General features: G+C 63.1%; 4 protein-coding genes across 5 annotated transcripts in view; all 4 read left to right on the top strand.

The window, feature by feature from the left end:
* Positions 1-56: 56 nt before the first annotated feature.
* On the top strand, positions 57-6,306 carry TBC1D24 (TBC1 domain family member 24). 2 transcript variants are annotated; one of them, XM_056135230.1, is made up of 8 exons: positions 57-192; positions 2,407-3,448; positions 3,742-3,759; positions 3,919-4,077; positions 4,572-4,635; positions 5,029-5,124; positions 5,202-5,424; positions 5,512-6,306. In XM_056135230.1, the coding sequence occupies exons 2-8, from the start codon at positions 2,484-2,486 to the stop codon at positions 5,664-5,666; spliced, it is 1,680 nt and encodes a 559-aa protein (XP_055991205.1). In that variant the 5' UTR covers positions 57-192; positions 2,407-2,483; the 3' UTR covers positions 5,667-6,306. The 2 variants fall into 2 exon arrangements, with proteins under 2 accessions (XP_055991205.1, XP_055991206.1); XM_056135231.1 differs by having other exon boundaries at positions 57-163.
* Positions 6,307-8,647: 2,341 nt separating this feature from the next.
* Positions 8,648-11,878, top strand: ATP6V0C (ATPase H+ transporting V0 subunit c). Its single transcript, XM_056135288.1, has 3 exons — positions 8,648-8,787; positions 10,996-11,179; positions 11,256-11,878. The coding sequence occupies exons 1-3, from the start codon at positions 8,709-8,711 to the stop codon at positions 11,458-11,460; spliced, it is 468 nt and encodes a 155-aa protein (XP_055991263.1). The 5' UTR covers positions 8,648-8,708; the 3' UTR covers positions 11,461-11,878.
* Positions 11,879-11,996: 118 nt separating this feature from the next.
* Positions 11,997-15,894, top strand: AMDHD2 (amidohydrolase domain containing 2). Its single transcript, XM_056135234.1, has 11 exons — positions 11,997-12,141; positions 12,221-12,357; positions 12,435-12,574; positions 14,426-14,480; positions 14,564-14,776; positions 14,860-14,948; positions 15,022-15,166; positions 15,234-15,341; positions 15,424-15,492; positions 15,581-15,679; positions 15,769-15,894. Exons 1-11 carry the CDS (start codon positions 12,059-12,061, stop codon positions 15,855-15,857), a joined length of 1,227 nt encoding a protein of 408 aa, XP_055991209.1. The 5' UTR covers positions 11,997-12,058; the 3' UTR covers positions 15,858-15,894.
* A 3,581-nt stretch (positions 15,895-19,475) lies between these two features.
* Positions 19,476-25,724, top strand: part of PDPK1 (3-phosphoinositide dependent protein kinase 1) — a 29,275-nt gene continuing 23,026 nt past the window's right edge. The window contains exon 1 of the mRNA XM_056135232.1: positions 19,476-19,585. Within this exon, the coding sequence (XP_055991207.1) occupies positions 19,562-19,585 (24 nt within the window). The 5' untranslated portion in view covers positions 19,476-19,561. The remainder of the gene's footprint in view (positions 19,586-25,724) is intronic.

The following is a 25,724-nucleotide window of genomic DNA, read 5'->3' on the forward strand; positions in this document are numbered from 1 at the left end:
CTTTGGGCTCCCCCGGCCTACCCAGGAGTTATTAACATTATGTTTTGTATTTTCAGGCGGAGGTTTCAACGCAGAAGTTGGAATGAGCCGGAGTCTACAAAAACCTGCTGAAGTGATCCCCTGACGCGCTGCAGCTGCCGTGCACCGCAGGGAGCTGTGTGAGGTGTGCAGTGAGAGGAATGTGAATCTCAGGTGTGGGCATGTGAGAGGAACTGAGCATTTCTGAGGTGTGTGTGAAATTGTGAGTCTGGTATGCATGTGAGAGGAGTGGTGAGTCCCTGAGGCGTGCGTGAAAGGTATAGTGAGTCTCTGAGGCGTGAGTGAGAGGAATGGTGAGTTCCTGAAGCGCGTGTCAGAGGAATGGTGAGTCCCTGAGGCGTGTGTGAGAGGAATGGTGAGTCCCTGAGACATGCGTGAGAGGAGTGGTGAGTCCCTGAGGCGTGTGTGAGAGGAATGGTGTAGTCCCTGAGGCGTGTGTGAGAGGAGTGGTGAGTCCCTGAGGCGTGTGTGAGAGGAATGGTGTAGTCCCTGAGGCATGTGTGAGAGGAGTGGTGAGTCCCTGAGGCGTGCGTAAAAGGTATATTGAGTCTCTGAGGCATGAGTGAGAGGAATGGTGAGTTCCTGAATTGCGTGTCAGAGGAATGGTGAGTCCCTGAGGCGTGTGTGAGAGGAATGGTGAGTCCCTGAGACATGCGTGAGAGGAGTGGTGAGTCCCTGAGGCGTGTGTGAGAGGAATGGTGTAGTCCCTGAGGCGTGTGTGAGAGGAGTGGTGAGTCCCTGAGGCGTGTGTGAGAGGAATGGTGAGTCCCTAATGGGTGTGTGTGTGTGTGTGTGTGTGTGAGAGGAGTGGTGAGTCCCTGAGGCATGCGTGAGAAGAGTGGTAAGTCCCTGAGACGTATGCATGAGAGGAGTGGTGAGTCCCTGAGGTGTTAGTGAGAGGAATAGTGAGTCCCTGAGGTGTTAGTGAGAGGAATAGTGAGTCTCTGAGGTGTGTGCGTGAGAGGAATTGTGAGTCCCTGAGGGGTGCATGTGAGAGGAATGGTGAGTCCCTGAGGCATGCGTGAGTAGAATGATGAGTCCCTGAGGTGTGTGCGTGAGAGGAATAGTGAGTCCCTGAGGTGTTAGTGAGAGGAATAGTGAGTCTCTGAGGTTTGTGTGTGAGAGGAATTGTACTTCTCTAGTCAGTGCTTGACCTGGTATCATGAGTGGAAGCATCTATCCCCCATTTGGGTAATGTGGCCCTGACGGCTCTAGACTGGCTATTTCTTCTATGTGCCCAAAGCTTCCTGCTTACTTGCTCATAGTGGGGAGACAGTGACACCCCCTAATTTCATTCCAGCGAGGCCCCACCAAATCTGATTATGAGGTGCAACACCACCATTTCTTTTATTATTCTTTTTTGTCACTGGGGGCCACACGTGGAAGTGTTCACGGCCTGCTCCTGATGGGGCTCAGGGGACCCTGTGTAATGCCAGAAATTGGTCTCAGGTTGTCCTCAGGCAAGGTAAGCGCCTTATCCCCTGTACTGTCTCTCCGACCCCTACCCTTTTACTTTTCAGCGTGCATGCCCTCTGTCCCTCTCCGAGGGGCCTACAGAAACTTAGCTGGCTCTAGCCCCTGATTTCCAGCTGGTGTGCGGGTCAAGGCCTTAGAGAATCAAACAGCTACGTGTGGGTAGTCAGGAGACCTGCCCCGCTATCTGACAGTTGTTTCTGCACTGTCAGCCTCGTGTAGGCTGCATCTTCGCCTGACGTTGTTCCTGCACTGTTCGGGCATCTCCCGTCCCTTCCCAAGCCCCATGGAAGGACGTTGGCATTGTAGTGAACTTCGGGACATCCATCCGCTCAGCCTTCAGACTTTATAAAGGAAGAAGGGCTGGAGAGATGGTCCAGCTTCAATCTCCATCCTTCCATAGGTCCCCCAAACCCTGCCAGGAGTGATCTCTGAGTACAGAGGCTGGAGTAAGCCCTTAGCACTGCCGGGTGTGGCCCCTGAGCAAAAATGAAACAGGCTACGTGGGAAGATTAAGAGAAAATCTGTACTCAGGGGTTGGAGAGACAGTACAGTGGCGAGCGCTTCCTTTGCATGAAGCTGACTCGGGTTCGATTGCCGGCATCCCGTATGGTCCCCCGAGCCCTGCCAGGAGAGTGCAGAGCCAGGAGTAGTCCCAAACCCCAAAATAATTTTTTTTTAAAAAGGGAAAATCTGTCCTGTAGAATATGACATTCAGGGACCCAGAGTGGTCGTACAGCGGGGAGGGTGTTTCCCTCGCACGCGGCTGACCTGAGTTCAATCCCTGGCATCCGGATGGTTTCGCTGCCAGGAGTAATTCCGGAGTGCAGAGCCAGGAGTCACCCCTGAGCATGCTCAAGCCACACGTTCAGCGCGTGCCTGTCTCCCATGCAGATGGCGGAGCAGCCCGCAGAACAGCCCCAGAGAGGGCTCGGGGGAGTCTAGCCGCTCCTGCCCAGCCGCCCCGCACCATGGAGCCCCCTGCATACAGCTGCTTTGTGGACCGGGAGAAGATGGAAGCGGCCGTGCAGGACCTGGGGCCGCGGGAGCTGAGCTGCCTGGAGCTGCAGGAGCTGAAGCAGCTGGCGCGCCAGGGCTACTGGGCGCACAGCTACGGCCTGCGAGGCCGCGTGTACCAGCGCCTCATCCGGGATATCCCCTGCCGCACCGTCACGCCCGATGCCAGCGTGTACAGCGACATCGTGGGCAAGATCGTGGGCCAGCACAGCGCCGGCAGCCTGCCCCTGCCCGAGTTCGTGGACAACACGCAGGTGCCCAGCTACTGCCTGAACGCGCAGGGCGAGGGTGCCGTCCGCAAGATCCTGCTGTGCATCGCCAACCAGTTCCCCGACATCTCCTTCTGCCCCGCGCTGCCTGCCGTGGTGGCACTGCTGCTGCACTACAGCGCCGATGAGGCCCAGTGCTTCGAGATGGCCTGCCGCATCCTGGCTTGCAACGACCCGGGCCGCCGGCTCATCGACCAGAGCTTCCTGGCCTTCGAGTCCTCCTGCATGACCTTCGGGGACCTGGTGAATAAGTACTGCCAGGCAGCGCACAAGCTGATGGTGGCCGTGTCCGAGGACGTGCTGCAGGTGTACGCCGACTGGCAGCGCTGGCTCTTCGGGGAGCTGCCACTCGGCTACTTCGCCCGTGTCTTCGACGTGTTCCTGGTGGAGGGCTACAAGGTCCTGTACCGCGTGGCCCTTGCCCTCCTCAAGTTCTTCCACAAGGTGCAATCGGGCCAGCCCCCGGGGCCGGACAACGTGCGGCAGGACATCCGTGCCTTCGTCAGGGACATTGCCAGGACCGTGTCCCCCGAGAAGCTGCTGGAGAAGGCCTTCGCCATCCGCCTCTTCTCAAGGAAGGAGATCCAGCTGCTGCAGATGGCCAACGAGAAGGCGCTCAAGCAGAAGGGCATCACCGTCAAGCAGAAGAGGTGGGTGGCGGGAGGGCGCTCCCCCTGTACGTGGCTGACCTGGGTTCTGTCCCTGAGCATTGCCTGGAGTGATTCCTGAGTGCAGAGTCGAGTGTAACCCCTGAACATTGCCAGGTGTGGCCCAAAATTAAAAAAAAAAAAAGTGGGCGGGCAGGCAAGGAACCAATGCAGGGCAGGACGCCAGCACCCCATGAAGGCTCTGAGCATGTGGGACGTCTCCCTGGGCCTGGGCCCCACTAACCTGCCCATCTGTTTTCTTCCTCTCTCTGCCCCTTGCTTCCTTCTGCTCTCAGTGTCTCGCTTTCTAGAAGGTAGGTCACCCCTCTGCTCCTAGAGCCCTTGCTGCTGCCTTTCCGTCTGTCTGTCTGTCCTGTGAGAGGCCCCAGGACCCCTCCTGTCCCCCAGGCCAGCTCCCAGGAGGCAGTGCGCCCCTGTGACAGTGTTGCTGACCCATTCTCCACCCCCCCCAGGCAGTTCGTGCATTTGGCCGTCCATGCGGACAACTTCCACTCAGAGATCGTCAGCGTGAAAGAGATGAGGGACATCTGGTCGTGGGTCCCTGAGCGCTTTGCTCTGTGCCAGCCTCTGCTGCTCTTCTCCTCTCTGCAACACGGCTATAGCCTGGCCAGGTGAGGGGGGGCTCACCCTCTGCCCAGAACACCTGAGGTCTGCCTGGGTCCTTTCCCCTGCCAGAGACCCCCAGGCATGGAGGAGGCCCCTCCTCCTAAGACTTGAGCTCTCTGGTCCCTGCCCCAGCACCCCCTGCCAGGGCCCCGCTGATGGCAGGTGATGCAGAAGCTCTGGCTGGGTCCAGGTGACCTGGCAGGGCCGGGACAAGCATTGCTGTCAGACAGATGGACGGACAGACGGACGGATGGGTGAACACATGGACAGACAGGTGAATGGACTGGCAGGTGGGTGCACGGGCACAGCCAGAGCTATATTCACTGTTCATCACTGCCAGCTGGCTCTGAGCGGGCCCCACATTCCTGAGTGGACCCAAGACTCCCCTCCCATGGTCTGGCTTCCCCGAAGCTCCTGGGTGCTGCGTCCAGGTCTCCTGGCCAGGTGCCCAGGACACCGCCAGTACAGGGGACACGGTAGACTGTGTGCTCTGCCCTAGGTTCTACTTCCAGTGCGAAGGGCACGAACCCACTGTGCTGCTCGTCAAGACCACGCAGAAGGAGGTGAGCATCCCCCCCAGCTTCGGGCCCCACAGAAACGCCTCTTCTCAGCCCCTGAGATCTCTTTTTTTTTTCTTTTGCTTTTTGGGTCACACCCGGCGACGCTCAGGGGTTACTCCTGGCTTTGCACTCAGGAATCACTCCTGGCGGTGCTCGGGAGACCATATGGGATGCTGGGAATCGAACTTGGGTCGGCCACGTACAAGGCAAACGCCCTACCCGCTGTGCTATTGCTCCAGCCCCAGCTCCTGAGATCTCTAAGCATGCTCAGGGATCCCCTTTCAGGACCCCGGAGTGACCCCAGGGCAGTTTAGGCCGGATGTAGGCATCAGCCCCGAGGGCTGTGTGGGGCGACTCATTCCCACACAGGCTCCTCACGACCCCTGTCTTCCCCAGGTGTGTGGCGCTTACCTGTCCACAGACTGGGGGGAGCGCAACAAGTTTGGGGGCAAGCTTGGCTTCTTCGGCACAGGCGAGTGCTTCGTGTTCAGGGTGAGTGCCCCCCTCCCCCGCCCACCCCCGGCCCTGCCTGGCCTGTGTGCAGCTTCACTGACCCCATTTGTCTGCAGCTGCAGCCCGAGGTCCAGCGCTACGAGTGGGTGGTCATTAAGCACCCGGAGCTGACCCGGCCCGTGGCCCTGGAGGCCTGCGCTGACCCTGCCCCGCTGCAGCCCTCGGGGTCCACCGACCTCAGCGAGCGCCTCTCGCCCTTCCTGGCCGCTCGCCACTTCAACCTGCCCTCCAAGACCGAGTCCATGTTCATGGCCGGGGACAGCCAGTGCCTCATCATTGGTGAGGATGGTCAGCCACTCCCGGTGGGCATGGGCGGAAGGAGGGGGGCCAGGCAGTGCTGGGGCCACTGACCTGTGTCTCTCGCAGGAGGCGGCGGTGGCCAGGCCCTCTACATTGATGGGGACCTGAACCGCGGCCGCACCGGACACTGCGACACCTTCAACAATCAGCCGCTCTGCACCGAGAACTTCCTCGTGGCCGCCGTGGAGGCCTGGGGCTTCCAGGACCCTGACACACAGTGACCGGGACCCCTCCTGAGGGAGAGGAAGTGGGGGACCGCCATGTGCGTAGGCATTCAGGACAGTGAGGGTCGTGTTGGCAGGCAGGGGGACCTCAGGACCGGCCCCCTGCTTGGCTGCGCCCCTGAGCCTGGCCCAGGGTGGAGTGGACCAAGCCCTGGCGCGCTCACTGCGCCCCCTGCTGGTGCCCGGTGGCGGCAGCTCCAACCCCAGGGAAAGGGTCCCCAGACTGGAGGGGGCCAGAGGACACGGGACACCCCCTTTCTTTCTTTTGCACCTGTGCCTCTGGCTCAGGGACCCCGGCGGAAGCTCGTGACGGGCTTGATCCCCTGAACCCCCTGCCACTGCCTGTCACACCCGCCCCCCAGCATGGAGGGGAGCTGGGCAGTCACTGCCAGGAGCCCTGCCCCCACCCAGCGAGCCCAGCAGGACAGCCCAGCAGCCCGGTGGACTTGGACACGCCAGCGAGCCCGTCTGGGACTTGGTTTTCCCAGCTGTGAACTAGGACCAGTCACCCTGCCCCACTATTCCCTGCGACTGTTGAGAGGCCCGAGGGGCCGGGCCCGGAGGCAGCAGGGCTGCCCCGAGCCCACTGCCCTCCCCTGCCCTGCGCTCAGTGTCATTAAACAGTCTGATCACCTGGGCTGCAGGCCTCTCTCTCAACCAGCATGGGCCACACGGCAGGAAAATGGGTTTCAGCGCCTCTGGGGAAGGCCGGGTCACCTCCCTGCTCCCCGGAAACCAGCCCAGGGAGCACTGGCAGCTGAGTCACGACTGCCCCGTCACACGCTCGAGGCTCATAACCAGCATCTTCGCTTTACTCCCAACTTCCTTTCTCATGCTTTCCCACTCACTTCAGTCACATGTCATTGAAAATATTCCAATTCTGATTGTCTGCTGTTGGATTTCCCCTCAAGTAGAACGTAGTTTCTTTAATGTTCTTTATTCTTTTTTTGTCATTATCTCTTGCAGTTAAAAAAAAGGCCAGTTTTTATAGAATCTCACTATTTAAAAAAAATATTTAAACATATGGGGCTGGAGCGATAGCACAGTGGGTAGGGCGTTTGCCTTGCACACGGCTGACCAGGGTTTGATTCCCAGCATCCCATATGGTCCCCTGAGCACTGCCAGGAGTGCACGAGCCAGGAGTAACCCCTGTGCATCGCCAGGTGTGACCCAAAAAGAAAAAAAGAATTTAAACATATATTTGGACTGCAAGGAGGGGGTGTGAGGTATCTGTCAGGGGGATCTGGAGAGAGGACAGCAGGGAGGGTGCTGACCTTGCATGTGGGTGACCTGGGTTTGATCCTCGGCATCCTATAGAGTTCCCTGAGCCCCACCAGGAGTGACTGGGGTCACAGATCCAGGAGTCAGCCCAAACACTGCCAGCTGTGGCCCAGAACAAAAAAATACGTAAAATAAAGTGGGTGTGTGGATGTCTCAGTGACCTGAGGTCTGATCTGGATGTCTCAGGCTGCTTCCCTGATCCCTGCAGACCCCCTCCAAAGGCAACCTTGGGAGGCAGGAGTCCTGCCCTCAGAGCCTCCCTCGGCACAGGCCCAGGGACCCCCACGGAATAGCCTGAGGCCCTGAGCCTATCTGAGGGGCCCTGGCCCAGGAGCTGGGCCGAAAAGGGGAGCGATGAACAGCAGTGCTGGAGGGCTGTGCTGACTTGGGGTCACCTCATCCTGGAACCTGGGTCAGACCCAGATGATCAGCCCCAAGGGAAGTGCTTCCCCACGCCCCCGGCAGCCGCTCTCTGTTCTGTGCTGTGCCAGCACAGAACGCAGGATACCCCCAGGCCTGGCTCTGTCCTGAACGCTTCCAGGGGCTCTGAGGGGACAGGGCATGGAAAGGGGGACAGAGGCTGTAGGATTAGGGTGGGAGACAGCCTGATGAGGACCCGCGACCTTGGCAAGGTCAAGAACATGGGGCTTCAGAAAAGTGAGGGGCCAGTGTGTGTGTGTGTGTGTGTGTGTGTCTGTGTGTGTAGTTCACAGGCTAGGTCCTCTGCAAGCAGCAGACGCCCCCCACACTCACCAAGGGGTACAGGCAAGACCCCGCTGTGCCGCTGATTGTGGGGAGGCGGGAGAGGGAATGCAGTGCCCGGAGGACATGCACGGGAACCCGGGATGGGCCCAGAGGACCCGGCTCATGAAAGGCAGAAGACCTTGGACAGAAAGGAACCCGGGCTGGTGCCCAGAGGAGCAGCACCAATCCCTGCCTGGCCTGGGACCGTTGGACACAGATCAGAAACACTTCGGCCCTTCGGGAACACAGGCCACAGACAGCATGGGCACCCCGAGGGCCACACCGAGCGGTCTGACAACCGGACCGCTCACACGTGCGGGCCTCTCCTGAGGGGACCAAAGCTCCGGGGCGGGGCCACTTTCCGAGCAGCGGGTTGGTGGGAGTGTCATCGGCCGAGGTTAGGGGCCGATGGGGTCCGGAGACTGGGCCTGGGGGCGGAGGGGGCTGAGGGGCGGGCGCTGGACAGACGCTCCGGCTCGGTGTGCGGGGGCGATCGGGCGACCGGGGCCGTGAGCAGGCCGGCTGCGGCTAGCCCGGCCGCGTCCAGCCCGCGACGGCCGGTACCGGAGCCGCCGGGCCCCGAACCCGCGCAGCCGCCGCGCAGCCGCAGAGGAGGCGGGGCCGGAGACCCCGCCCCACATGCTAATGAACGCGCCGCCCCGCCCCGGCGCGGGGGGCGCCGCGACCTTCCGCCGCGGCAGTCGCGGGCCTGCGGCGCCCGGTAGCCCGCGGCGGACTCCAGGAGCCGCGAGGACGCGGGGCGAGAGGCGCGGGGCCCCAGGGCGACCCCCGCGGCAGCCCCGGGCCCGGCCGCCGCGCGCCGAGCCCGCGCGCCCCCCCACCGCCAAGTGGTCTAGTCCGGGGGCGGGGCCCGCGTCACGTGACGCGCCCGCCGCCGCCATCTTGCTCTGCGGTGCTGCTATTTAGAGCGCAGCGGCTGCCGGGCCCCTCGCCTCGCGCCCGAGTCTCCCGCGCCGCCGCCGCCGCCACCGCCCGCCGCCGCCGCCCGCAGCCATGTCCGAGGCCAAGAACGGCCCCGAGTACGCCTCCTTTTTCGCGGTCATGGGCGCCTCGGCCGCCATGGTTTTCAGCGGTGAGCGCCGTGCGGGGGCCTGGGGCGGGGGGCGCCGCGGCCGGCGGGCCGGGCTGTGACGTCACGCTGACGCAATCCCGGGCTCCGACAGGTGCCGGGCTCGCGGCGGCGGGCGGGGGCGGGGGTCGGGGGCGCCGCTGCCATCTTAGCCCCGGGAGCGGGGGGAAGGCCCCGCGCGCTCCCCGCAACCCCCGCTCTGCGGGGCCGGAGACGTCACGGCGCGGGGACCCCGGGGAAGGCGCTTCCGGCCCGGCTTTCCCAACGGCGCCGCGGGCGGGGTGCGCGGGTGGCTGCGGAGGGCGGGGGCGCGGGCAGGTGAACGCTGGGCCGGGCCGCGCGCCCCCGGAGTCGGTCCCGAGCGGCCCGGGGGTCGCGGGAGGCGTGGATGACCTTCCTCTCCCCAGACGCGGGATGGGGGAGCCCCCTCCCAGGCTTCCCGGCAGCACCCTACTTGGAAACCGGGCCCTGCCGGTGCGGGGGTGTGGGCAGGCGCGCCGCCCCCTCGCCTTGGCCGAAGGGCGCTGGGGTGGGATGCGTGACCGGCGCGGGCCTGGCCTGGCCTGGCCTGCACCGGGCCCTCTCAGGTCGATCTGGTTTGGGACTCGGCTGACCCCGCCCTGCCGCGCCCTGCTTGCCCGGGGGTGGCCGGCTCCGCAGGTATGTGGAGGTTTAGACTCCAAACAGCCTCTGCTGACTGTAAGCACTGGGGGGGCCGGGGGGTTCCGCTCTCTCGGAGGCCTCCCTTTGCCTGGGCCTGCCTGACAGTCACGAGCTGCTGAGTCCTGCCCTTCCCATCATGGGTGCGCAAGGGGTCATTTGTGGTGGGACCGTGGCCCTCACTTCCCCTTCCCTCCCTGCCAGGCCCCTCCCACCGCTGCCCCTCGCTGGCTGGGCCCCCTCTGGGTATCTCTGGGGTCTGGCTCACGGATTCCCCCTCTGCAGGCCTCGGGAGCATCCGTGAACAGAATAGGGCTGTGCTGTGTTCTGGCGGGCCCGGATCTCCCCCGCTCCTCGAAGCTCTTTGATGCTCACATGGGGTCTGATCGGATTCTGGGATGGGGCTGAGGCTAGTACGGGTGGGATAGGCTCGCTCAGGCGGGGGACTGGGGTGCTCCTCCAGCAGCCAAGTGGGCCATTGGGTGCCTTCTGACCTCCTTTCTCCGTGGAAACACGTTCCCGGGCTGCTCTCAGCTACTTCTGGGCCTGCTGACCTCGTGTCAGCCCTCAGGCTCTGGTTATGGACTGACTCACTTCAATCTCCCATCCTCTCCTGCTCCAGTTTCCCTTTTTTTTTTCAACCATGGCAAAAGTCCTGTTCTTTCTTTTTTGCTCTCTCACCCTGCTTGCTGACTTCCTCCCAGCTGCTGGTAGGTGCTGTCTTCGGGGAACTGCCTCCTGCGTCTGGGCTTGGGCAGGCTGTCCAGCCTGGCCCCCTGCTGATGCCCAGGACCTTCCTCTTGGCTAGCGCCGTCCACTATCCTCCACATGACACACAGGGTGCAGGTCTCTTGCCTCCAGCCCTGCTTGCCTTCTCCCTGCAAGGGATTCAAGCGTGTGTGCACACATGTGGGCGCATGCAGTGCTCCCACACCCACACCCCCGCGCACCCCAGAGAGGCAGTGGCAGCAGCCAAGTGGAGGTCTGGGACCTGCCCGCCCTCCTCCTCTGCACCTTTGCTCAGGTCCAGCCAAACAGACACTCCAGTGGGCTTCCAGGGTCCTCTGCTACAGCGGCCTGAGAGGCCATTTTGAACAGGACTGGGAACCCTATTTCTGCCTGGGGCCATGCCTTGGGCCATATGCTACAGGCCCATGGAGCCACACGCAGCCAATGAGAGGCTCCAGGGCTAAACCCCAGGATTTTACAGGTTGGGAGGGTCCTGCCCTCCTATGAGCGGTCTCTGCTCGGTGCAAGGTAGAAGTGGTGAGGGAGGGGGTCCTCCACTTCCTGTGGCCCCTCCTTGATTTAAGGGCTACCACCTCCAGGCCTGCTGCATGGGGTCTGGGGCTGATCTCTGACCAAGGGCAGAAGGGTCCAGACAAGGATGCTGGCCCTGCACGCCCCCACCTCTCTGGCTTGAGGGCCATGTGGCCGGTCTGGGGGGCACAGGCAGGCACCCTGGAGACCTCTGTCCAGAAGGAAGGCATGGGACCCTGCCGTAGCGCCCCCTGCTGGCCTGGGTCGGGCCTCACCTCCTTTTCCTCTCAGCCCTGGGGGCGGCCTATGGCACCGCCAAGAGTGGCACGGGCATCGCTGCCATGTCGGTGATGCGGCCGGAGCTGATCATGAAGTCCATCATCCCCGTGGTCATGGCGGGCATCATCGCCATCTACGGCCTGGTGGTGGCCGTGCTCATCGCCAACTCCCTGAATGACGGCATCACCCTGTACAGGTGGGTGCCAGGCTCCCGCACCCCAGGGCCGGGTGGGGCCGGGTGCGGCGGGGCCTGACCGTGTCCTCTCCCCCAGGAGCTTCCTGCAGCTGGGCGCGGGCCTGAGCGTGGGCCTGAGCGGGCTGGCGGCCGGCTTCGCCATCGGCATCGTGGGCGACGCCGGGGTGCGGGGCACTGCCCAGCAGCCCCGACTCTTCGTGGGAATGATCCTGATCCTCATCTTCGCTGAGGTGCTGGGCCTCTACGGGCTCATCGTCGCCCTCATCCTCTCCACCAAGTAGCCCCTCCGCGCCCACAGCCGCACCAGTCGAGTCCACCCCCCTCATTCCTGCCTCCCAGGCGCGGGGTCCCCCTGTAGCTGGTCTTGTAAATGCGCAGTGTCCTAGTGCCCGTCGTCCGTGCGCCCCGCCCCGCCCGCGCCCTGGACACCGGCCCGTTCCCCGCCGGGCCGGGAGGCCGCGCCGCGCCCCCCACACCCCCCGCCCCGAGTGCTGTGTCGAGGGCCAGAGCGCCCGTTTCTCTCCACTGGATGTTTATTTATAAAGATTTGACCTGTTCATACGGCTCTCAGCTATGTAGTCATCCTCCCGGCGTGCCGCCCCGCGGTGTTCGCGCGCTGAGACCCCCGGGGGGCCGCCGGGGCGCCGAGTGCTGGCCTGCGGCCGGCGCCCAAGTGGCCAATAAAGTTCTCCGATGTGAGCAGAGGCTGTGACCGCTTTGTGCGCCGCGGGCGGGAGGGCCGGAGGGCGGCGGCGGCGGCGCGTCACGTGGGCCGGCGGATCACGTGGGCCCGCGCCGTCAGCTGAGGGTCACGTGGTCGCGGGCCGGAACCGGGCGCGGGGCGCGGGATTCGGCAGCGCAGCGCAGGCCAGAGTCACGATGCGTGGCGGGCAGGGCGCGGCGCGAGCGCGGGTGCTCCAGTTCACCAACTGCCGCCTGCTGCGGGCCGGGGAGCTGCTCAGGTGGGCGCGGGCCCGGGGGGTGGCAGGGGCGGCAGGGGCGGCGCGCCCGCGGTCCGAGCCCCCTGCGCGCTTCCCGCAGGGAGGACCTCTGGGTGCGCGGGGGCCGCATTCTGGACCCTGAGAAGCTGTTCTTTGACGAGCGGCGCGTGGCCGACGAGCAGCGGGACTGCGGCGGCTGCATCGTGGCGCCCGGCTTCATCGACGTGCAGATCAACGGTGCGCGCGGGGCCGCGGCGGGGGGCGCGGGGCGCGGCACCCAGTGCCGGTGCGATCCCCTTTTGCTGTGGGCGCAGGGGGATTCGGCGTGGACTTCTCCCAGGCCACGGAAGATGTGGGTTCGGGGGTCGACCTGGTGGCCCGGAAGATCCTTGCGCACGGAGTCACCTCCTTCTGCCCCACGCTGGTCACTTCGCCCCCGGAGGTGTATCACAAGGTGACTCAAGCTCGAGACCCCCCAGGGCAGTCGCCCCCCATCGCGCGCCCCCTGTGCCTGCCCGACCTCGCGCTGCCCCGCCTGGCGCCCCATGCCCCTCTCCGTTGGGTGCCGCTGCCCTGCCCATGCACCTTGGCCAGCCTGGCGCCGCCAGATTGCCACATTCAGTGCTCCTGAGCCTTCTGACCTCCCGGGTATGCGCCACACCCTGCGGAGGAAGCCCCACTCCCCAGCGTGCCTTCCTCCTGCCCCTGTGTCCGGGCTCTCCGGTTGACTGGGGGGCCTTCCGGTGGGGTCCTTGGTGCATGCTGACCTGGCAGCGCACCTGCCCGCGGGACAGGCTTCTTGAAAGTTCTGTCTTGGGTGCAAGCTAGTGGCCTGATGGGGCCCCATTCCTGTGTCTTTGTCCTCCAGGAAGTAGCAGCAGCGTTGTGCTGTTGTGCTGGTCTCCCCCGCAGGGTCCTGCCAGAGGTGCTGGTGTGGCCCCTTATCTGCCTTATCTGCAAGTCAGGCCCTTCCCGGCCCTTCAGCACATTCCAGAGCTCCAGGCCATCCTCCCAGGGGCCTTTGGGGTCTAGGGAGGTGGTCAGAGCCTGTAGGACTCTGCCCTGACCCTTCTCCCTGGAGGGGTGCAAAGAAAGGGCCGCAGCTGGTGGAAATAGTGGGAGCCTGGGGCCCTTGGGACCCCCTCTATCCCCAGTTTTCATGGGCCAGAGGTGACTGCTGCCCGTTTGACTGGTGGAGACCTGCTGGGCTGTGGGACTCTGCCTCCTGCTTCTGCCCATCACTGTCCTGGCCGAGTCCGGATGGCCCTGAGTGGCTTCTGATCCCACCCTCTAGTCCTCGGTCTGATCGGATATGCCCTCCAGCCTTTGGCCAGCCTGTTCCCTGTGTCCCTCCTTCTGGGGGCTGCTTTGCTGTTCCTTGGGAGACTAGTCTGGAAAGTCAGCTATCTTGTCTCATGATCACTAGTGGCTTGTGTCCTGGCAAGCTTAGCAGAAGTGGCCAGTGTGACTCCAGTTCCCGCCTGGGACAGTCCTGCTCAGCCCCGTTTCCTGACTCAAGGACAGTACTGTGTCCTCTGCTGCATCCCTCCCTGCCCTGAGGATTCTGGGGCCGGGCTCCGTCCAGCTGAGCCCCATCTCCTCCCACTCGCCAGCTCCATTCTGCCCCGCAAGGCTCCTGAGGTGCCTTCCTGGAACCTTCCAGACTTGCCCTCCCAGCTCTGGCTACCTTGTGCCTCCCCGACATTGCATCACCTGCTGGGGCCTCTGTCCCTGTCCCAGCTGTCAGCCCTCACCTTGTCTGGGGGCGGGAGCTTTCCCCCATGAATCTGCGCTGGGCCTCCAGGAAGCTTCTGGAACCTTCCAGCATCCCTGGGCCCAAAGCCTCCATGACCCACAAGAGGACTGGAGGTGACCAGTATTGTCCTCAGAGCCCCCCTCAGTGTGAAGGTGCAGGTTGGGGTTCGAGGCTTGGCCCTCGAATTGGTGGCCGTGGTATTCTGCTCCTGTTCCTCCGTCCCGCAGGGCTGCCGTGCCATTTCCCCTGTACCTGTCAGGGCCAGTTGGTCTGGGGACGGGGTTGTGCCTTGCAGTGCTCACCTCTGTGCTCCCGCACACTTGTCGCTGCCGGGTCGTTCCTCAGCCATAGGGTTGGGACTGCCATGGGCGGGGGCAGGATGAGATACAAGCAGTTCTGATCCCAGACCCAGTGCTCAGGACAGTGCCTTCTCTCTCTGCCACACGCCTCTGGAAAATGCCTTGTTTCTAGGGGTTGGGAGGAGTGGGGGGCCCAGCTGGCTGCCGCCTGCCCTCAGGGTTCCCGGGGTTCTGAGAGCTGCTTTCCCAGGTCCTGCCTCAGATCCCCGTGAAGAGCGGCGGGCCCTGTGGGGCAGCAGTCCTCGGTGAGTGCTGATCCAGGTTCCGTGGGGGCTTGTGGGCTGTGCCTCGCTGGGGGGGGGCTGGAACGATGGTGCCCTCCCCACAGGGGTGCACCTGGAGGGCCCCTTCATCAGCCGGGAGAAGCGGGGTGCACACCCCGAGGCACATCTGCGCTCCTTTGAGGCGCACGCCTTCCCTGATGTGCTGGCGGCCTACGGGCCACTGGACAACGTGCGCATCGTCACGCTGGCCCCGGAGCTGGGCCGCAGCCATGAGGTGATCCGGGCGCTGACCGAGCGTGGCATCTGCGTGTCGCTAGGTGAGGGGCGCGGGGCGGGGGCGGGCCCCTGGGGTGGGGGGCACGGCCAGGTGGGGGCCTGCTGAACTGGGCCACCCACACAGGGCACTCAGTGGCCAACCTGCGGGTGGCCGAGGAGGCCGTGCAGAACGGGGCCACCTTCATCACGCACCTCTTCAACGCCATGCTGCCGGTGAGTCGGGCTGCATGGGGGCAGGGGAGCGGGGGCGGGCAGGGCATTGCGCTCAGTGCATGCCCTGGCACAGTTCCACCACCGTGACCCAGGCATCGTGGGGCTCCTGACCAGTGACCAGCTGCCCCCTGGACGCCGCATCTTCTACGGGATGATCGCGGATGGCATCCACACCAACCCTGCTGCCCTGCGCATCGCCCATCGTGCCCACCCCCAGGGTGAGTGGCGGGGGGCGGGGGGCAGGGGCCGGGCACTCCCAGGGACTGAGACATCCTCCCTGCTCAGGACTAGTGCTGGTCACGGACGCTGTCCCTGCCCTGGGCCTGGGCAATGGCCGCCACACGCTGGGGCAGCAGGAGGTGGAGGTGGATGGGCTGACAGCCTATGTGGCAGGTGAGTGACCACCCAGCCTGCAGGGCTGCTGGTGTTCCCCACCCCCACTGGCCAGCCCCCAACTGCTCATTCTGCTGACCAGGCACTACGACTCTGAGCGGCAGCATCGCGCCTATGGACGTGTGCGTCCGGCATTTCCAGCAGGCCACCGGTCAGTGGGCAGGTCTGGGCCTGTGGCGGGCAGTGGCTCAGGGCTCGGGGCAGGGTGGCTCTCACCAGGGACCCTGCTGTCCCGGCAGGCTGCAGTGTGGAGTCGGCTCTGGAAGCCGCGTCCCTGCACCCTGCCCAGCTGCTGGGGCTGAAGCACAAAGGGACCCTGGACGTCGGGGCCGATGCAGGTCAGCACCAGGCAGCCCCGTGCTGGGCTCCTGCACCCAGGGCCTGCCCCCACGCGGGACACCCCTCACCGGCCCTCTCGACTCTCCAGACTTTGTGCTGCTGGACGATGCGCTCCACGTCAAGGCCACCTACATTGCCGGCGAACTGGTGTGGCAGGCGGAGGCGGCCAGGCCGTGACCAGGCCGGTGAGGAGCTGGTCTCCAGGAGCACCCGGCCCGGGGCAGCCCCCATAAATGTGCGCCCATGGGACTTGGTCGCCTTGAGTCTTGCTTCGAAGTGGTTGCCTGCTTGCTGTTGCCCCCCAGGGTTGAGGGTCAGGGTGGGTGGCTGGACACAGGTGGAGAGGCCCCCACGTCCCCGGTTTCCCAGTGGGGGCCTGAGGTGACCTGTCTCCTGGCATGTCAGAACCGCACAGGACTATGGGACCCAGAAGAGCCTCTGTCCCTCACTGGTGCTTGCAGTCCTGTTCTGTCCTGTCACTGGCCTGCAGCCTGCGGCCCCACTGGTACTGCCCGCCAGCCTCAGAGGTGCCCCATCTCAGGGCACCGGGCCAGGGTTGGGCTGCCTGGGCCCCCGTCTCAAGGACACTGGAGCTGCGTGGTCAGTGAGGGTGACCCTGGCTGCAGAGTCTATGGGACTCTAGGGTATCCTCCTGTGCGCTCCGCTGGGCCTGCCCCTGGCCCCCCTTGCATTCGTGTTGCTCTCATCCAGTCCCTTGTGCAACTTCATCGTCCCAAGTGTCCACACTGAACACCAGCTCACCCGCCCAGGGCGGGCAGATACATGCCCTTGTAGAGCCTTGCACAATGAGAGCACCACACACACCACACGTACACACAAAACATGCATCACCACACGTGTCCCTCACTATACCAAACGTGTCACCACACACACACAGCTCACACTCACCAACACTCGCTACACTTGCACAGCTCATCCAGGTGTTTCCAATGCTGTTTTTTTCGGGTCCCCTAGAGTTGCTGGGAGTGAGAATAGGGAATCCCTGATGAGGTGCCAGGGCTGAACACAAGCCCCTCCCTTGCCTAAGGGTGAGCATCTACAAGGACGGGAGATATGGAGCGTGTTGGAGCCCCCGTTGAGAAGGGTGCCTTCCACTGAAGGGATTCCAGAGGGATGGTCCAGGACCCCCAATACTCCCATAGAAATGCAGCCTCTAGTACTGGGGAGCTCAGCCCCAGAGGTGCCATCTGGTGGGCATGCACAGGCTGGGTTAGGAGGTCGGGTCCAGTGAACCTGAAGGCCTGGATTCTGGGAGCTGGGGACATGCCCTTCCTTTTCTCGCTGCTCACATTGGTAAAGCCCCCCTCCTGTGATTCAGGGGTGAAGTCAAGCCCTGCAGGAGGGAGATCCGTCCCTGTGACCAAGAAATAAGCCCCATGCATAAACTAGGAAAGAGTGACCTGGAGGTGACAGATGCCGTTGTCAGCGGGTCAGGCCAGGGACCCGCAGGGCTGCGGCTCCCTTGAACCCGAGAGGAGAGACCATCTTCCACTGTGACCCCGAGATGGCATGTGGGGTGGTGCCACCTCCCCGTCACTGAGCCTTGCATGCCCCCCCCCACCAATCGAGCCCATATCACCCTCATCTCTGTTTCAAGGCCAGCTTGCTGGACCGTCTGCTGCAGGGGGATCTTTGCTGCCTCTTGGCGTCACACCTGGTGGTGTTCAAGGGTCACTCGCTGGCACTTGGTAGGCTCCGTAGGGTGGAGGGGTCCAACCTAGGTTGGCTGCACACGAGGCACATGTCCTCCCATTGTCCAGTCTCTGTCCCTGGTGGCCAGGCTGCCCAGGAAGCTGGTTCCCCACCCGCAGTGGGGCCTGTCCTGAGTTGGCACACGGCTTGGGGAGAGTTTGGGGTTCAGGGCAGGCGGTGGCCTTCCTTTGTGGCTGTTCAGGCCTGACAAGGTTCGCAACCCCGGTGGGGGGGGGGGGCGGTGGACGTGCACACTGGGCAGATTAGGACTCTGCCCTCGGTGGGCAGCCACAGGCCGGCGGTTCCACATGACACTGGCAAGTCTTGTGGTGCTCCATCCCCACGGACCTATCAGGGTCTCCCTCGCCCCCTGGTGAAGCTGCTGGCTCAGCTCTCAGAGGACCCTGCTGGATGCAGTACCTCTGGGTGACACTGCCACAGTCAGGGCTTCCTCCTTGGAGGACTATAGCTCCCCGGCCTCCCAGGGGGCCACCATTACTCTCTGCCCTTCCCAGGAGGAATATGACCTCACAATGTAAGGCCAGCATTGGCTCAGCTGCCCTTGGGTAGGACAGAGGCAAGTGGGGCCAGCTCCCTGCTGCCAGGGTGCCCGTCAGCTGGGCTGTGTCAGGTAAGTCCATCTCCCCTGTGCTGAGGCTGGGACAGACAGCTGGCCTGCCTGCTCTGGGCATTGTGCTCTGGCTGTGAATTGCCCCTCATCCCTCCTGCAGCTGGCCCCTGGCTGGCCCTGCCCACCGCCCAACCATCTCCATGAAGCTCCCAGTCATCCCAGTGTCGCTGCCTGCAGCTGGGACATGCTCCTTTCCCTTCCCTGACGGAAGAATCCAAGAACTGCACAGGGGACTGGAGTGACAGTACAAAGGGCAGGCTGCTGCCTTGCACGCGACCAACCCAGCTTTGAACCCTGGAATCCCCTTATGGTCTCCTGAGTCCCCAGTGTGGACCAGAAAGGAAAACAGCTCGAGTTGTTCATTGCTTTGTTCAATTGGGATATGATTAACATTAATCTTAGGTATAGAATATGATTCAATATTTTCTTTTCTTCTGGGGTCACAGCTAGCGATATCAGGGGCTACTCCTGGCAGTGCTCGAATGCTGGGGATGCCTGCGAGTCAAGCGCACTACTCTGGACTATTGCCATTGTTCTGGCGCCTGATTCCATATGTGTCCATTGTGGGAACATCAACACAATTAGTCTAACAACCATCACCAGTTAAACTTTTTTCTAAGGGGGTGTGTGCGTCTAGGGCACACCTGGCAGTACTCAGGGATTACTCCCGGCTCTGCATTCAGGAATCTTCTGGAGCTCTCCGGGGACATATGGGATGCTGGAGATCAAGTCCAGGTTGGCTGTGTACAAGGCCGGTGCCCTAGCTGCCGGACTATCATTCCAGCCCAGTTACGTTTTCCTCCCCTTGTTATAAGGATTAAGGTTTCTGCTTTGGAGCTGGAGAGCTAGTACAGGGGTTAAGATTCTTACCTGGCGCGCAGCTGATCCGGGCTCACTCCTCAGCACCCTGTAAGGTCCCACAGCCCTGCACGCGGGTGCAGTTCCATCCCCACCCCACCCCCAGCAGGGTGATTCTAATTTGTGTCAAGGGGCTCTGGAGCCCTGAAGGGGGAACCCCAGGCTCCCGGGGAGGAGCCCTGGCCCCGGCGTGCAGGGCGGGGTTCCCAGCCGACCAGGCAGAGCCCAGCGTTACAGCCCAACGACGCCAACGTCCTTATGCCCCTGGGTGCCCGCGTCCGGCTGGGGCCATGCAGGGGGACGCGGGGGCGCGGAGGGTCGCCCGCGCGTGACCTTGGCCGGCCGCAGCCCGGCGGCGCGCGGGTCCCAGTCGGCGCGCCGGGGCTGACAGCTCGGCCCCTCCGCGCGCGGCCCCGCCTCGCGTCCCCGCGATTGGCTCGCGCGGGGGCCGGCGCCCGCCCGCCCGGCCCCAACCCGGAAGCGCGGCCCGGGGGCGCCGGCGGGGCGGGCCCGGGCGGCGGCGGAGCGACGGCGCGCCGAGCCAGTGGGCGCACGCGGGGCGCCGGAAGTCCCGCCCAGCGTCGTGCGGGGGCGGGGCGCGCCGGGGGCGGCGGGCGCCGGGGCGGGCGCCGGAGGAGGGCGGCCATTGCTGGGCCGGCGGCGGCGGGACGCGGGGCCCATGGCCAGGACCACCAGCCAGCTGGTGAGCGCGCGGCGTGGGCGCGCGGCGGCTGGGGGGCGCGGGGCGGCGCGGGGGCGGAGTCGGGGGCGCGGGGCGGCCCGCGGGCGGGCTGGGGCGGCCCGGCGCGGCCCGGTCTGGCCCGGCGCGGCGCGACCCCCGAGTGGCCCGGCCCGGCGCGGCGCGACCCCCGAGTGACCCGCGGGCCCGCCGCGGCGCGACCCCCGAGTGACCCGCGGGCCCGGCGCGGCGCGACTCCCGAGTGACCCGCGGGCCCGGCGCGGCGCGACCCCCGAGAGGCGCGCGACCCCGAGTGACCCGCGGGCCGGCACGACCCCGAGTGACCCGCGGGCCCGGCGCGACCCCGAGCGGCCCGCGAGCGGAGCTCCCCGACGCCGTGGCGAGGCCGGCGCGCGCGTCTCCCGCTGTTTTGGGCCCCGCCCGCGGCTCTGGGGCCGCCCGGGCCCGGGTCACCGCGATGCCGCCGACCGGGGCCTCCCGCCCGCAGAGCGTGTCCGCGGCCCGCTGGGCCCAGGGCGGTTCTGGGTGCCGAACCCGGGATCCTGGGAGGCTCGGGGCCTGGGGGTTGTGCGCGTCCGTGGAGGCCGGTCGCAGGGGGCCTGCGTGTGCGCGCTGGGGTCGAGGGGGCGTGCGCAGGGGGCTGCGCGGGGGCCAACCCGCAGCGCCTGCACGTGGGGGCCTGTCAACCTAGATCTCTCCCTTGGATCCCGGCTGTTCTGCCCCCAGAGCGCATCCTCATCCTGGGCCCCTGCTGCTGGCCAAGTCGTCCGTTGGTTGGTTGGTTTGGGGTGGGGCCACACCCGGCAGTGCTCAGGGGTCTCTCCTGGCTCGGGGCGCCCTGGGGAGCGCGGCGGACCGAACTGGGGTGCTCCCTCCCCGCCGTGCTACCTCTAAACCTCGCTAAACCTGTGTGGCCTTGAGGAGGGGCGGGGGGAATTTGTCCCCATTTCGCTAATGTGGAGACTGAGGTGCAGAGAGGTTCAGTACTTTCTTCTGAGCTGCACACAAGAGGAGCCCGGTGCCTTCTCCTGCCGGGTAAGGTGTACCCTGGGGCTCAGGCTGTCTTTTTTATTTTCCTCCCCTTTTTGGGTCACACTGGGTGATGCCCAGGGGTTACTCCTGACTCGGCACGCTGCACTCCCCTGGCAGTGCTCGGGACAGTATTGGGTGCCGGGGAGCATACTGGGTCACCCGTGTGCAAGGCAGACATCCTCCGCCCTGGACTGTCACTCCCGCCCTCAAGGCAGTCTTTCATTAACGAAAACTTCTCATTTATTTTTCTCTTGTTCTTTTTCTTTTTGGACTTGGGCCACACTGGTGTGCTCTGCGGAATGGGTGCTACAGGGTGCCCATATGCGGAGGGCAGGCACCCTCCCTGCCGTACTGTGCTGTGTCCAGGCATCTCCAGAGTGCATCTGGGGCCCGAACCCCGAGCTCAGGGCTCGGTACTGGAAGGGTGAGGCTCGGAGTCCTCCCTCAAAAGCTAGAACCGGGTACGGCTTTGGTTTGGGAAGAGTCGGCGGTTGGACCTGCTCCTGTTAGGGCTTGGTCCACTCAGGCCACACTGTGGGAAGCAGACCATGGCACCGACTGGGCTGTAGTGGCGCGCCGGCTGTGTTTCAGTGTTTGATGCCGAGCTGATCCCTATTGGGGAGGCTCACCACTCTTCTGACACGGTCCTAGAGGAGGGTCCTGGCAGCAGGCCACACCCTGCAGTGCCCAGGGCTTACTCCTGCCTGCTCCGCGTGCCTTCGCCATCCTCTTCAAAGCAGCTGTTAGTTTCAGGGCCGCCTTCCTGTCAGTCCTGCCTCACGGGTGGGGTCGCATGGGATGAGCCCCCCAGCCCCCGCCAGGCTGTGTGGGATGCGGGCACGGACGCTCCTCGCTGCCCCTTGCAGGGAGCTTGGGTGGACTTGGGCACGTCTCCCGTGGTACTTTGCATTTGTGACTCAGGCTGGGCACCACCATGAAGGTGCTGCCAGTGCTGTTGCCCGCTTCTTGTCTGCCCTTGTGGTGACAGCTGGCAGGCAGACTGCAGGGTGGAGCTGGGTGGTGTGGAAGGAGGTTCAAAGGGCAGGTCAGGGGCAGGAAGTGCTAGGGGGCCATGTTCAGGCCTTCTCAGTGGCTCCTTCTCTGCTTACTCCCTGGGATGGCAGATCACTTTAAAATTATTTGAGGGTAGGAACCCTTGCCCAAGGGTGAGGCTCTTGCCTTTCACGTGGCCAGCCCCAGTGTAATCTCGGCACTGCCGGGGGTGAGCCACAGTTTGGAGCCGGCAGGCAGCCCTGTGCACCAGGCGGCTCACTGTCAGGGGCTGGCTACTGGAGCGGGGAATGTGGCCGTGTGGATGTCAAGCCCTGTGTCCAGTCTGTGGTACTGCAAAGATTCTAGAATCATGGTCACAGACTCTAGCTGAGTCCAAAGGTACAGCATGCACCCTCAAGTAACAGCACACGGGGGAGGACAAGGTGCTGAGAATGGCGGTCCTCACTCTGATGGTCCTGAGTACAGCCAGCTCAGAAAGGCAGACAAACAGAGAGAAAGTAGTGGGATGTCATGTGTCCTGGGGGGTCATTTTAGAGGAGAAAGGCCTGTTTAGGATTGTAACGGATCCAGTCCTTGATGCTGCTTCCGTTGATACAGTTACACAGAGTCTGTTTCCATCACTTAATCTGGAAAATTTCCCTGATGTTTAAACTGAAATTTTTACTTCAGGGCGTTTCAAACTGTTTTGAATGTAAGAGATGATTTATGCTAAAGGATTTACACTGGGCCTTCGAATAAGTGCTGTTGACTCAGGTTTGGAGGCTGCAGAACTGACGATGTGGGCCGTGGAACTCGGAGTGAAGATTCAGGCCCAGCTCCTTGTGGGCCAACGTGCTCGCACCTGGTGCTGTCAGTCAATAGGCCTATTTCTAGGCCAACTTTAAAGTTTTGCCAAGGAGGTCATCTCTGGAGTCGCATCTCGAGGTGTTTGGGAGCTGGGACCGGGCGCCCCCTCCACCTTAGCGCCTGTGATGTGGCTGGCCCTCGCTCAGTCTCCCTCTGCGCCCGCCTCTCCTGCGGAGTGGGTTTCGTGGGTGCCGTGCTGTGTCCCTGCAGGAGCAGCGAGGCTGCTACGCCCGAGGCCAGCCCCTTACCGCCGGGCCCCTTCCCTGGGCAGCCAGGACACTTCAAATCCTTTAATTTGGTGTGGGGGGCATATACCCAGCAGTGCTCGGGATGTACTGCTGGCTCTGCTCTTGGGGCTCGCTCTTGGTGGGGGAACCATAAGGGGAGCCAGGGGTTGGACCAGGGTGGGGCGTGTGCAAGGGAGGACTTGGCCCCAAATCGTTCCTCTTGTGTGAGGAAACTCCCTCGGCAGAAACTCCCCCGAGTCCCCACTTCTGTTTGCGCCCAGCGTTAAAAGAGGTTTGTGTCACAAACTTTGATTTCTGTCTGTGTTTTGGGGCCACCCCCACTGGTGCTCGGGGGCTGTGCCTGGCCATGCGGGGAGGCAGATCTCGCCCGCACGCGCCTGCCGGGCCTGGGCACTCTTGGCGCTGCCTTTCACCCCTGCGCCCCTCTCACCTGAGCTTCCTGTGGCATGTTTATTCTTGGTTTTGCTCTTCTGGTGCTATTTTGCCGTGCTGCCCAGAGCCCAGCGTCTCCTGTGGGCAAAGCGAGAGTTCCACCGCGGGGTCACAGCCCCGATCCCTGGCCGGCTGGCTTCCTTTCTCTCCTGGGCCACACCTAGCGATGCTCAGGACTCACTCCTGATTCTGCACTTGGGAATTACTCCTGGCAGTTCTCCGGAGACCCTGTGGCATGCTGGGGATTGAACCCAGCTTGGCTGCGTGCCAGCCACGGCCCTCCTGCTGTCCTGTGGCTCTTGCCCCCCCCCCCCCCCCGCCTCGTGATGACTAGGAGCCACACAGCTTGCACGTCTGCAGGTGTGGCTGAGGTGCTCGGGGTGGGGTGTCACACTTTAGGAGCGGTCTCACACACACAAGTGGGTGTGTTGGAGCTTGCATACTTAGGGGGTGTTGGGTCACATCCAGCGGCGTTCAGGGGCTATTCCTGATGGTGCTTAAGGGACCATGTGGCTCTGCGGATCCGGCTCCCCTACCCCCTGACTTGCTGGCGGAGCTGGAGAGGGGGAGTGCCGTCAGGAGCCCTGCACTTGGCACGTCTGGACAGTGCTCGGGGTCAGACGCATGGCTTGTGCTGCAAGGCAGATGGACCCCGCGCTCAATCCCAGAACCACTCGGAACCCATGTCCAGGGATTCTGCAGGAGAGCAGAGGTGCTCCCTGAAGCTGCTCCTTACCTAATGCCTCGTGAGCTTTTCAGACTAAGAAGAAGTCAGACGGTTTAAAAAAATAACGGGCTGGAAGAAAATAGAGGGCGCAAGGTGCCTGCCCACGCCTGGCTGACATCTCGTTCCGGAGCCATCAGGAGTCACGTCTAAGCACAGAACCAAGCGAAGCCCAAGCAGGTGGGGTGTGGTCCAAACACACGGACAGGGTGCAGTCTGCCTTGCCCGGGTCACCGCGTACCTCATGTCCCTTCAGGAGTGGTCCTGAGCACAGCTGGGCTGTGTCCCCTCTTGTTTGTGGAAGAGATTCCTGAACTTGAGTGACTGCCCTGTTTTCAGGGGAGGACAAAAACACTCGGTGTCCGCTAGGAATGGACAAGAGGCACCCCTCTTTTGTGGCCGAACCTACCAGCTGTTCTGGGGTGCCCCCAGGGAGCGGCACCACCCACTTTGTGACACACTGGTCTAAGGGAGTTTGAGTGTTTATTTAGGGTGCTTGGGCCACACCTGGGTGTACCGGGGCTTCCTACTGGTCCTCTGCTCAGGGGTCACTCCTGGCGGGCACGTGCAGGCCTATCTCTCCAGCCCTCCGTATCCATTGTTAACTCAGTTTTCCTTCCTGTTGTTTGGGATTTACTCCCAAGCATTTCTTCCTTTTTGGTCAAAATTACAGTCTTCAGCTGATTGTGTGTGCACAGCCAGTTATTATCAGCTCTCTACTTTAAAGTGTCCGTCTAAATACAGAATGTGGATGAGCCGACTTTCATCCACACACACTCCTCCCTGGACCTCCCCTTAGTGCAGGCGCCTTTTTCCTTTCTTTCTCTTGGAAACGCCTGCCCAGAGTGTGGAGTTGGGGTGGGAAGGGAGGTGTGGCGCTGTGCCCTGCAGCCTGCCAGGGGCCGGCAGAGGGGCCCAGAACTGCCTCAGCACGAGCCCAGGGTTTTCTTTGGAGGATCCACTCTACCCCAGCCCAGGAATTTTTTTTTTCTTTTCGGGTCACACCTGGCGATGCACAGGGGTTACTCCTGGCTCATGCATTCAGGAGTTACTCCTGGTGGTGCTCAGGGGAACATATGGGATGCTGGAATTGAACCCGGGTCAGCCGCGTGCAAGGCAAATGAATGCCCTACCCGCTGTGCTATCGTTCCAGCCCCCAGCCCAGGAAATTTAGACTAAGCTTTATTTTTTCCCAGATTGGAAAACTTTCGGGGGGAAGGGGCTTTGGGGTTACTCCCCTTGTTTGTTTTTGTCTTTGGGCCACTCCTGGCGATGCTCAGGGGTTACTCCTGGCTCTGCACTCTGGAATTACCCCTGGCGGTGCTCGGGGACCATACGCGATACCAGGCATCTGGGTCGGCCTTGTGCGAGGCAAACACCTTCCCCGCTGTGCTGTCTCTGGTCCCGTCTGGGGCTACTGTTGGTGGTGCTTGAGGGACCGTGTTCTGGGATCAGAACTTATTAGCTGTGTGCAAGGCAAGCGTCTTTTTGGGGAATGAGTCATACCCAGCAGTTCACAGAACTTCTGACTCGGCTCTCAAGGAGTCATTCCTGGTAGGGCTTGGGGGACCACTCGGGGTGCTGGAGTGAAACCTGGGTGTATCATATGGAAGGCAAGTACCCTACCTGCTGTGCTATCTCTCCCACTCCAAGTCTTTATTTATTTATTTATTTTTTATGAGACTTTAATTTTTTTTCTTTTTTTTTGCTTTTTGGGTCACACCCGGCGATGCACAGGTGTTACTCCTGACTCTGCACTCAGGAATTACTCCTGGCGGTGCTCAGGGGACCATATGGGATGCTGGGAATCGAACCTGGGTCGGCCACGTGCAAGGCAAACGCCCTA

Source organism: Sorex fumeus, unplaced genomic scaffold (genome assembly GCF_029834395.1).
Source record: "Sorex fumeus unplaced genomic scaffold, SorFum_2.1 ptg000110l, whole genome shotgun sequence".
Taxonomy (NCBI): Eukaryota; Metazoa; Chordata; class Mammalia; order Eulipotyphla; family Soricidae; genus Sorex; species Sorex fumeus.

Excerpts from the sequence above, each read along its gene's own strand:
- AMDHD2 (XM_056135234.1), top strand. The coding sequence starts at position 12,059 with ATGCGTGGCGGGCAGGGCGCGGCGCGAGCGCGGGTGCTCCAGTTCACC. Across the intron at positions 14,777-14,859 it reads TGGCATCTGCGTGTCGCTAG|GGCACTCAGTGGCCAACCTG; the intron begins GTGAGGGGCGCG and ends CCACCCACACAG. Across the intron at positions 15,342-15,423 it reads GCTGACAGCCTATGTGGCAG|GCACTACGACTCTGAGCGGC; the intron begins GTGAGTGACCAC and ends TCTGCTGACCAG.
- TBC1D24 (XM_056135230.1), top strand. The coding sequence starts at position 2,484 with ATGGAGCCCCCTGCATACAGCTGCTTTGTGGACCGGGAGAAGATGGAA. Across the intron at positions 4,078-4,571 it reads CACGGCTATAGCCTGGCCAG|GTTCTACTTCCAGTGCGAAG; the intron begins GTGAGGGGGGGC and ends GCTCTGCCCTAG. Across the intron at positions 4,636-5,028 it reads TCAAGACCACGCAGAAGGAG|GTGTGTGGCGCTTACCTGTC; the intron begins GTGAGCATCCCC and ends TGTCTTCCCCAG.
- ATP6V0C (XM_056135288.1), top strand. The coding sequence starts at position 8,709 with ATGTCCGAGGCCAAGAACGGCCCCGAGTACGCCTCCTTTTTCGCGGTC. Across the intron at positions 8,788-10,995 it reads GGCCGCCATGGTTTTCAGCG|CCCTGGGGGCGGCCTATGGC; the intron begins GTGAGCGCCGTG and ends TTTTCCTCTCAG. Across the intron at positions 11,180-11,255 it reads GACGGCATCACCCTGTACAG|GAGCTTCCTGCAGCTGGGCG; the intron begins GTGGGTGCCAGG and ends CCTCTCCCCCAG.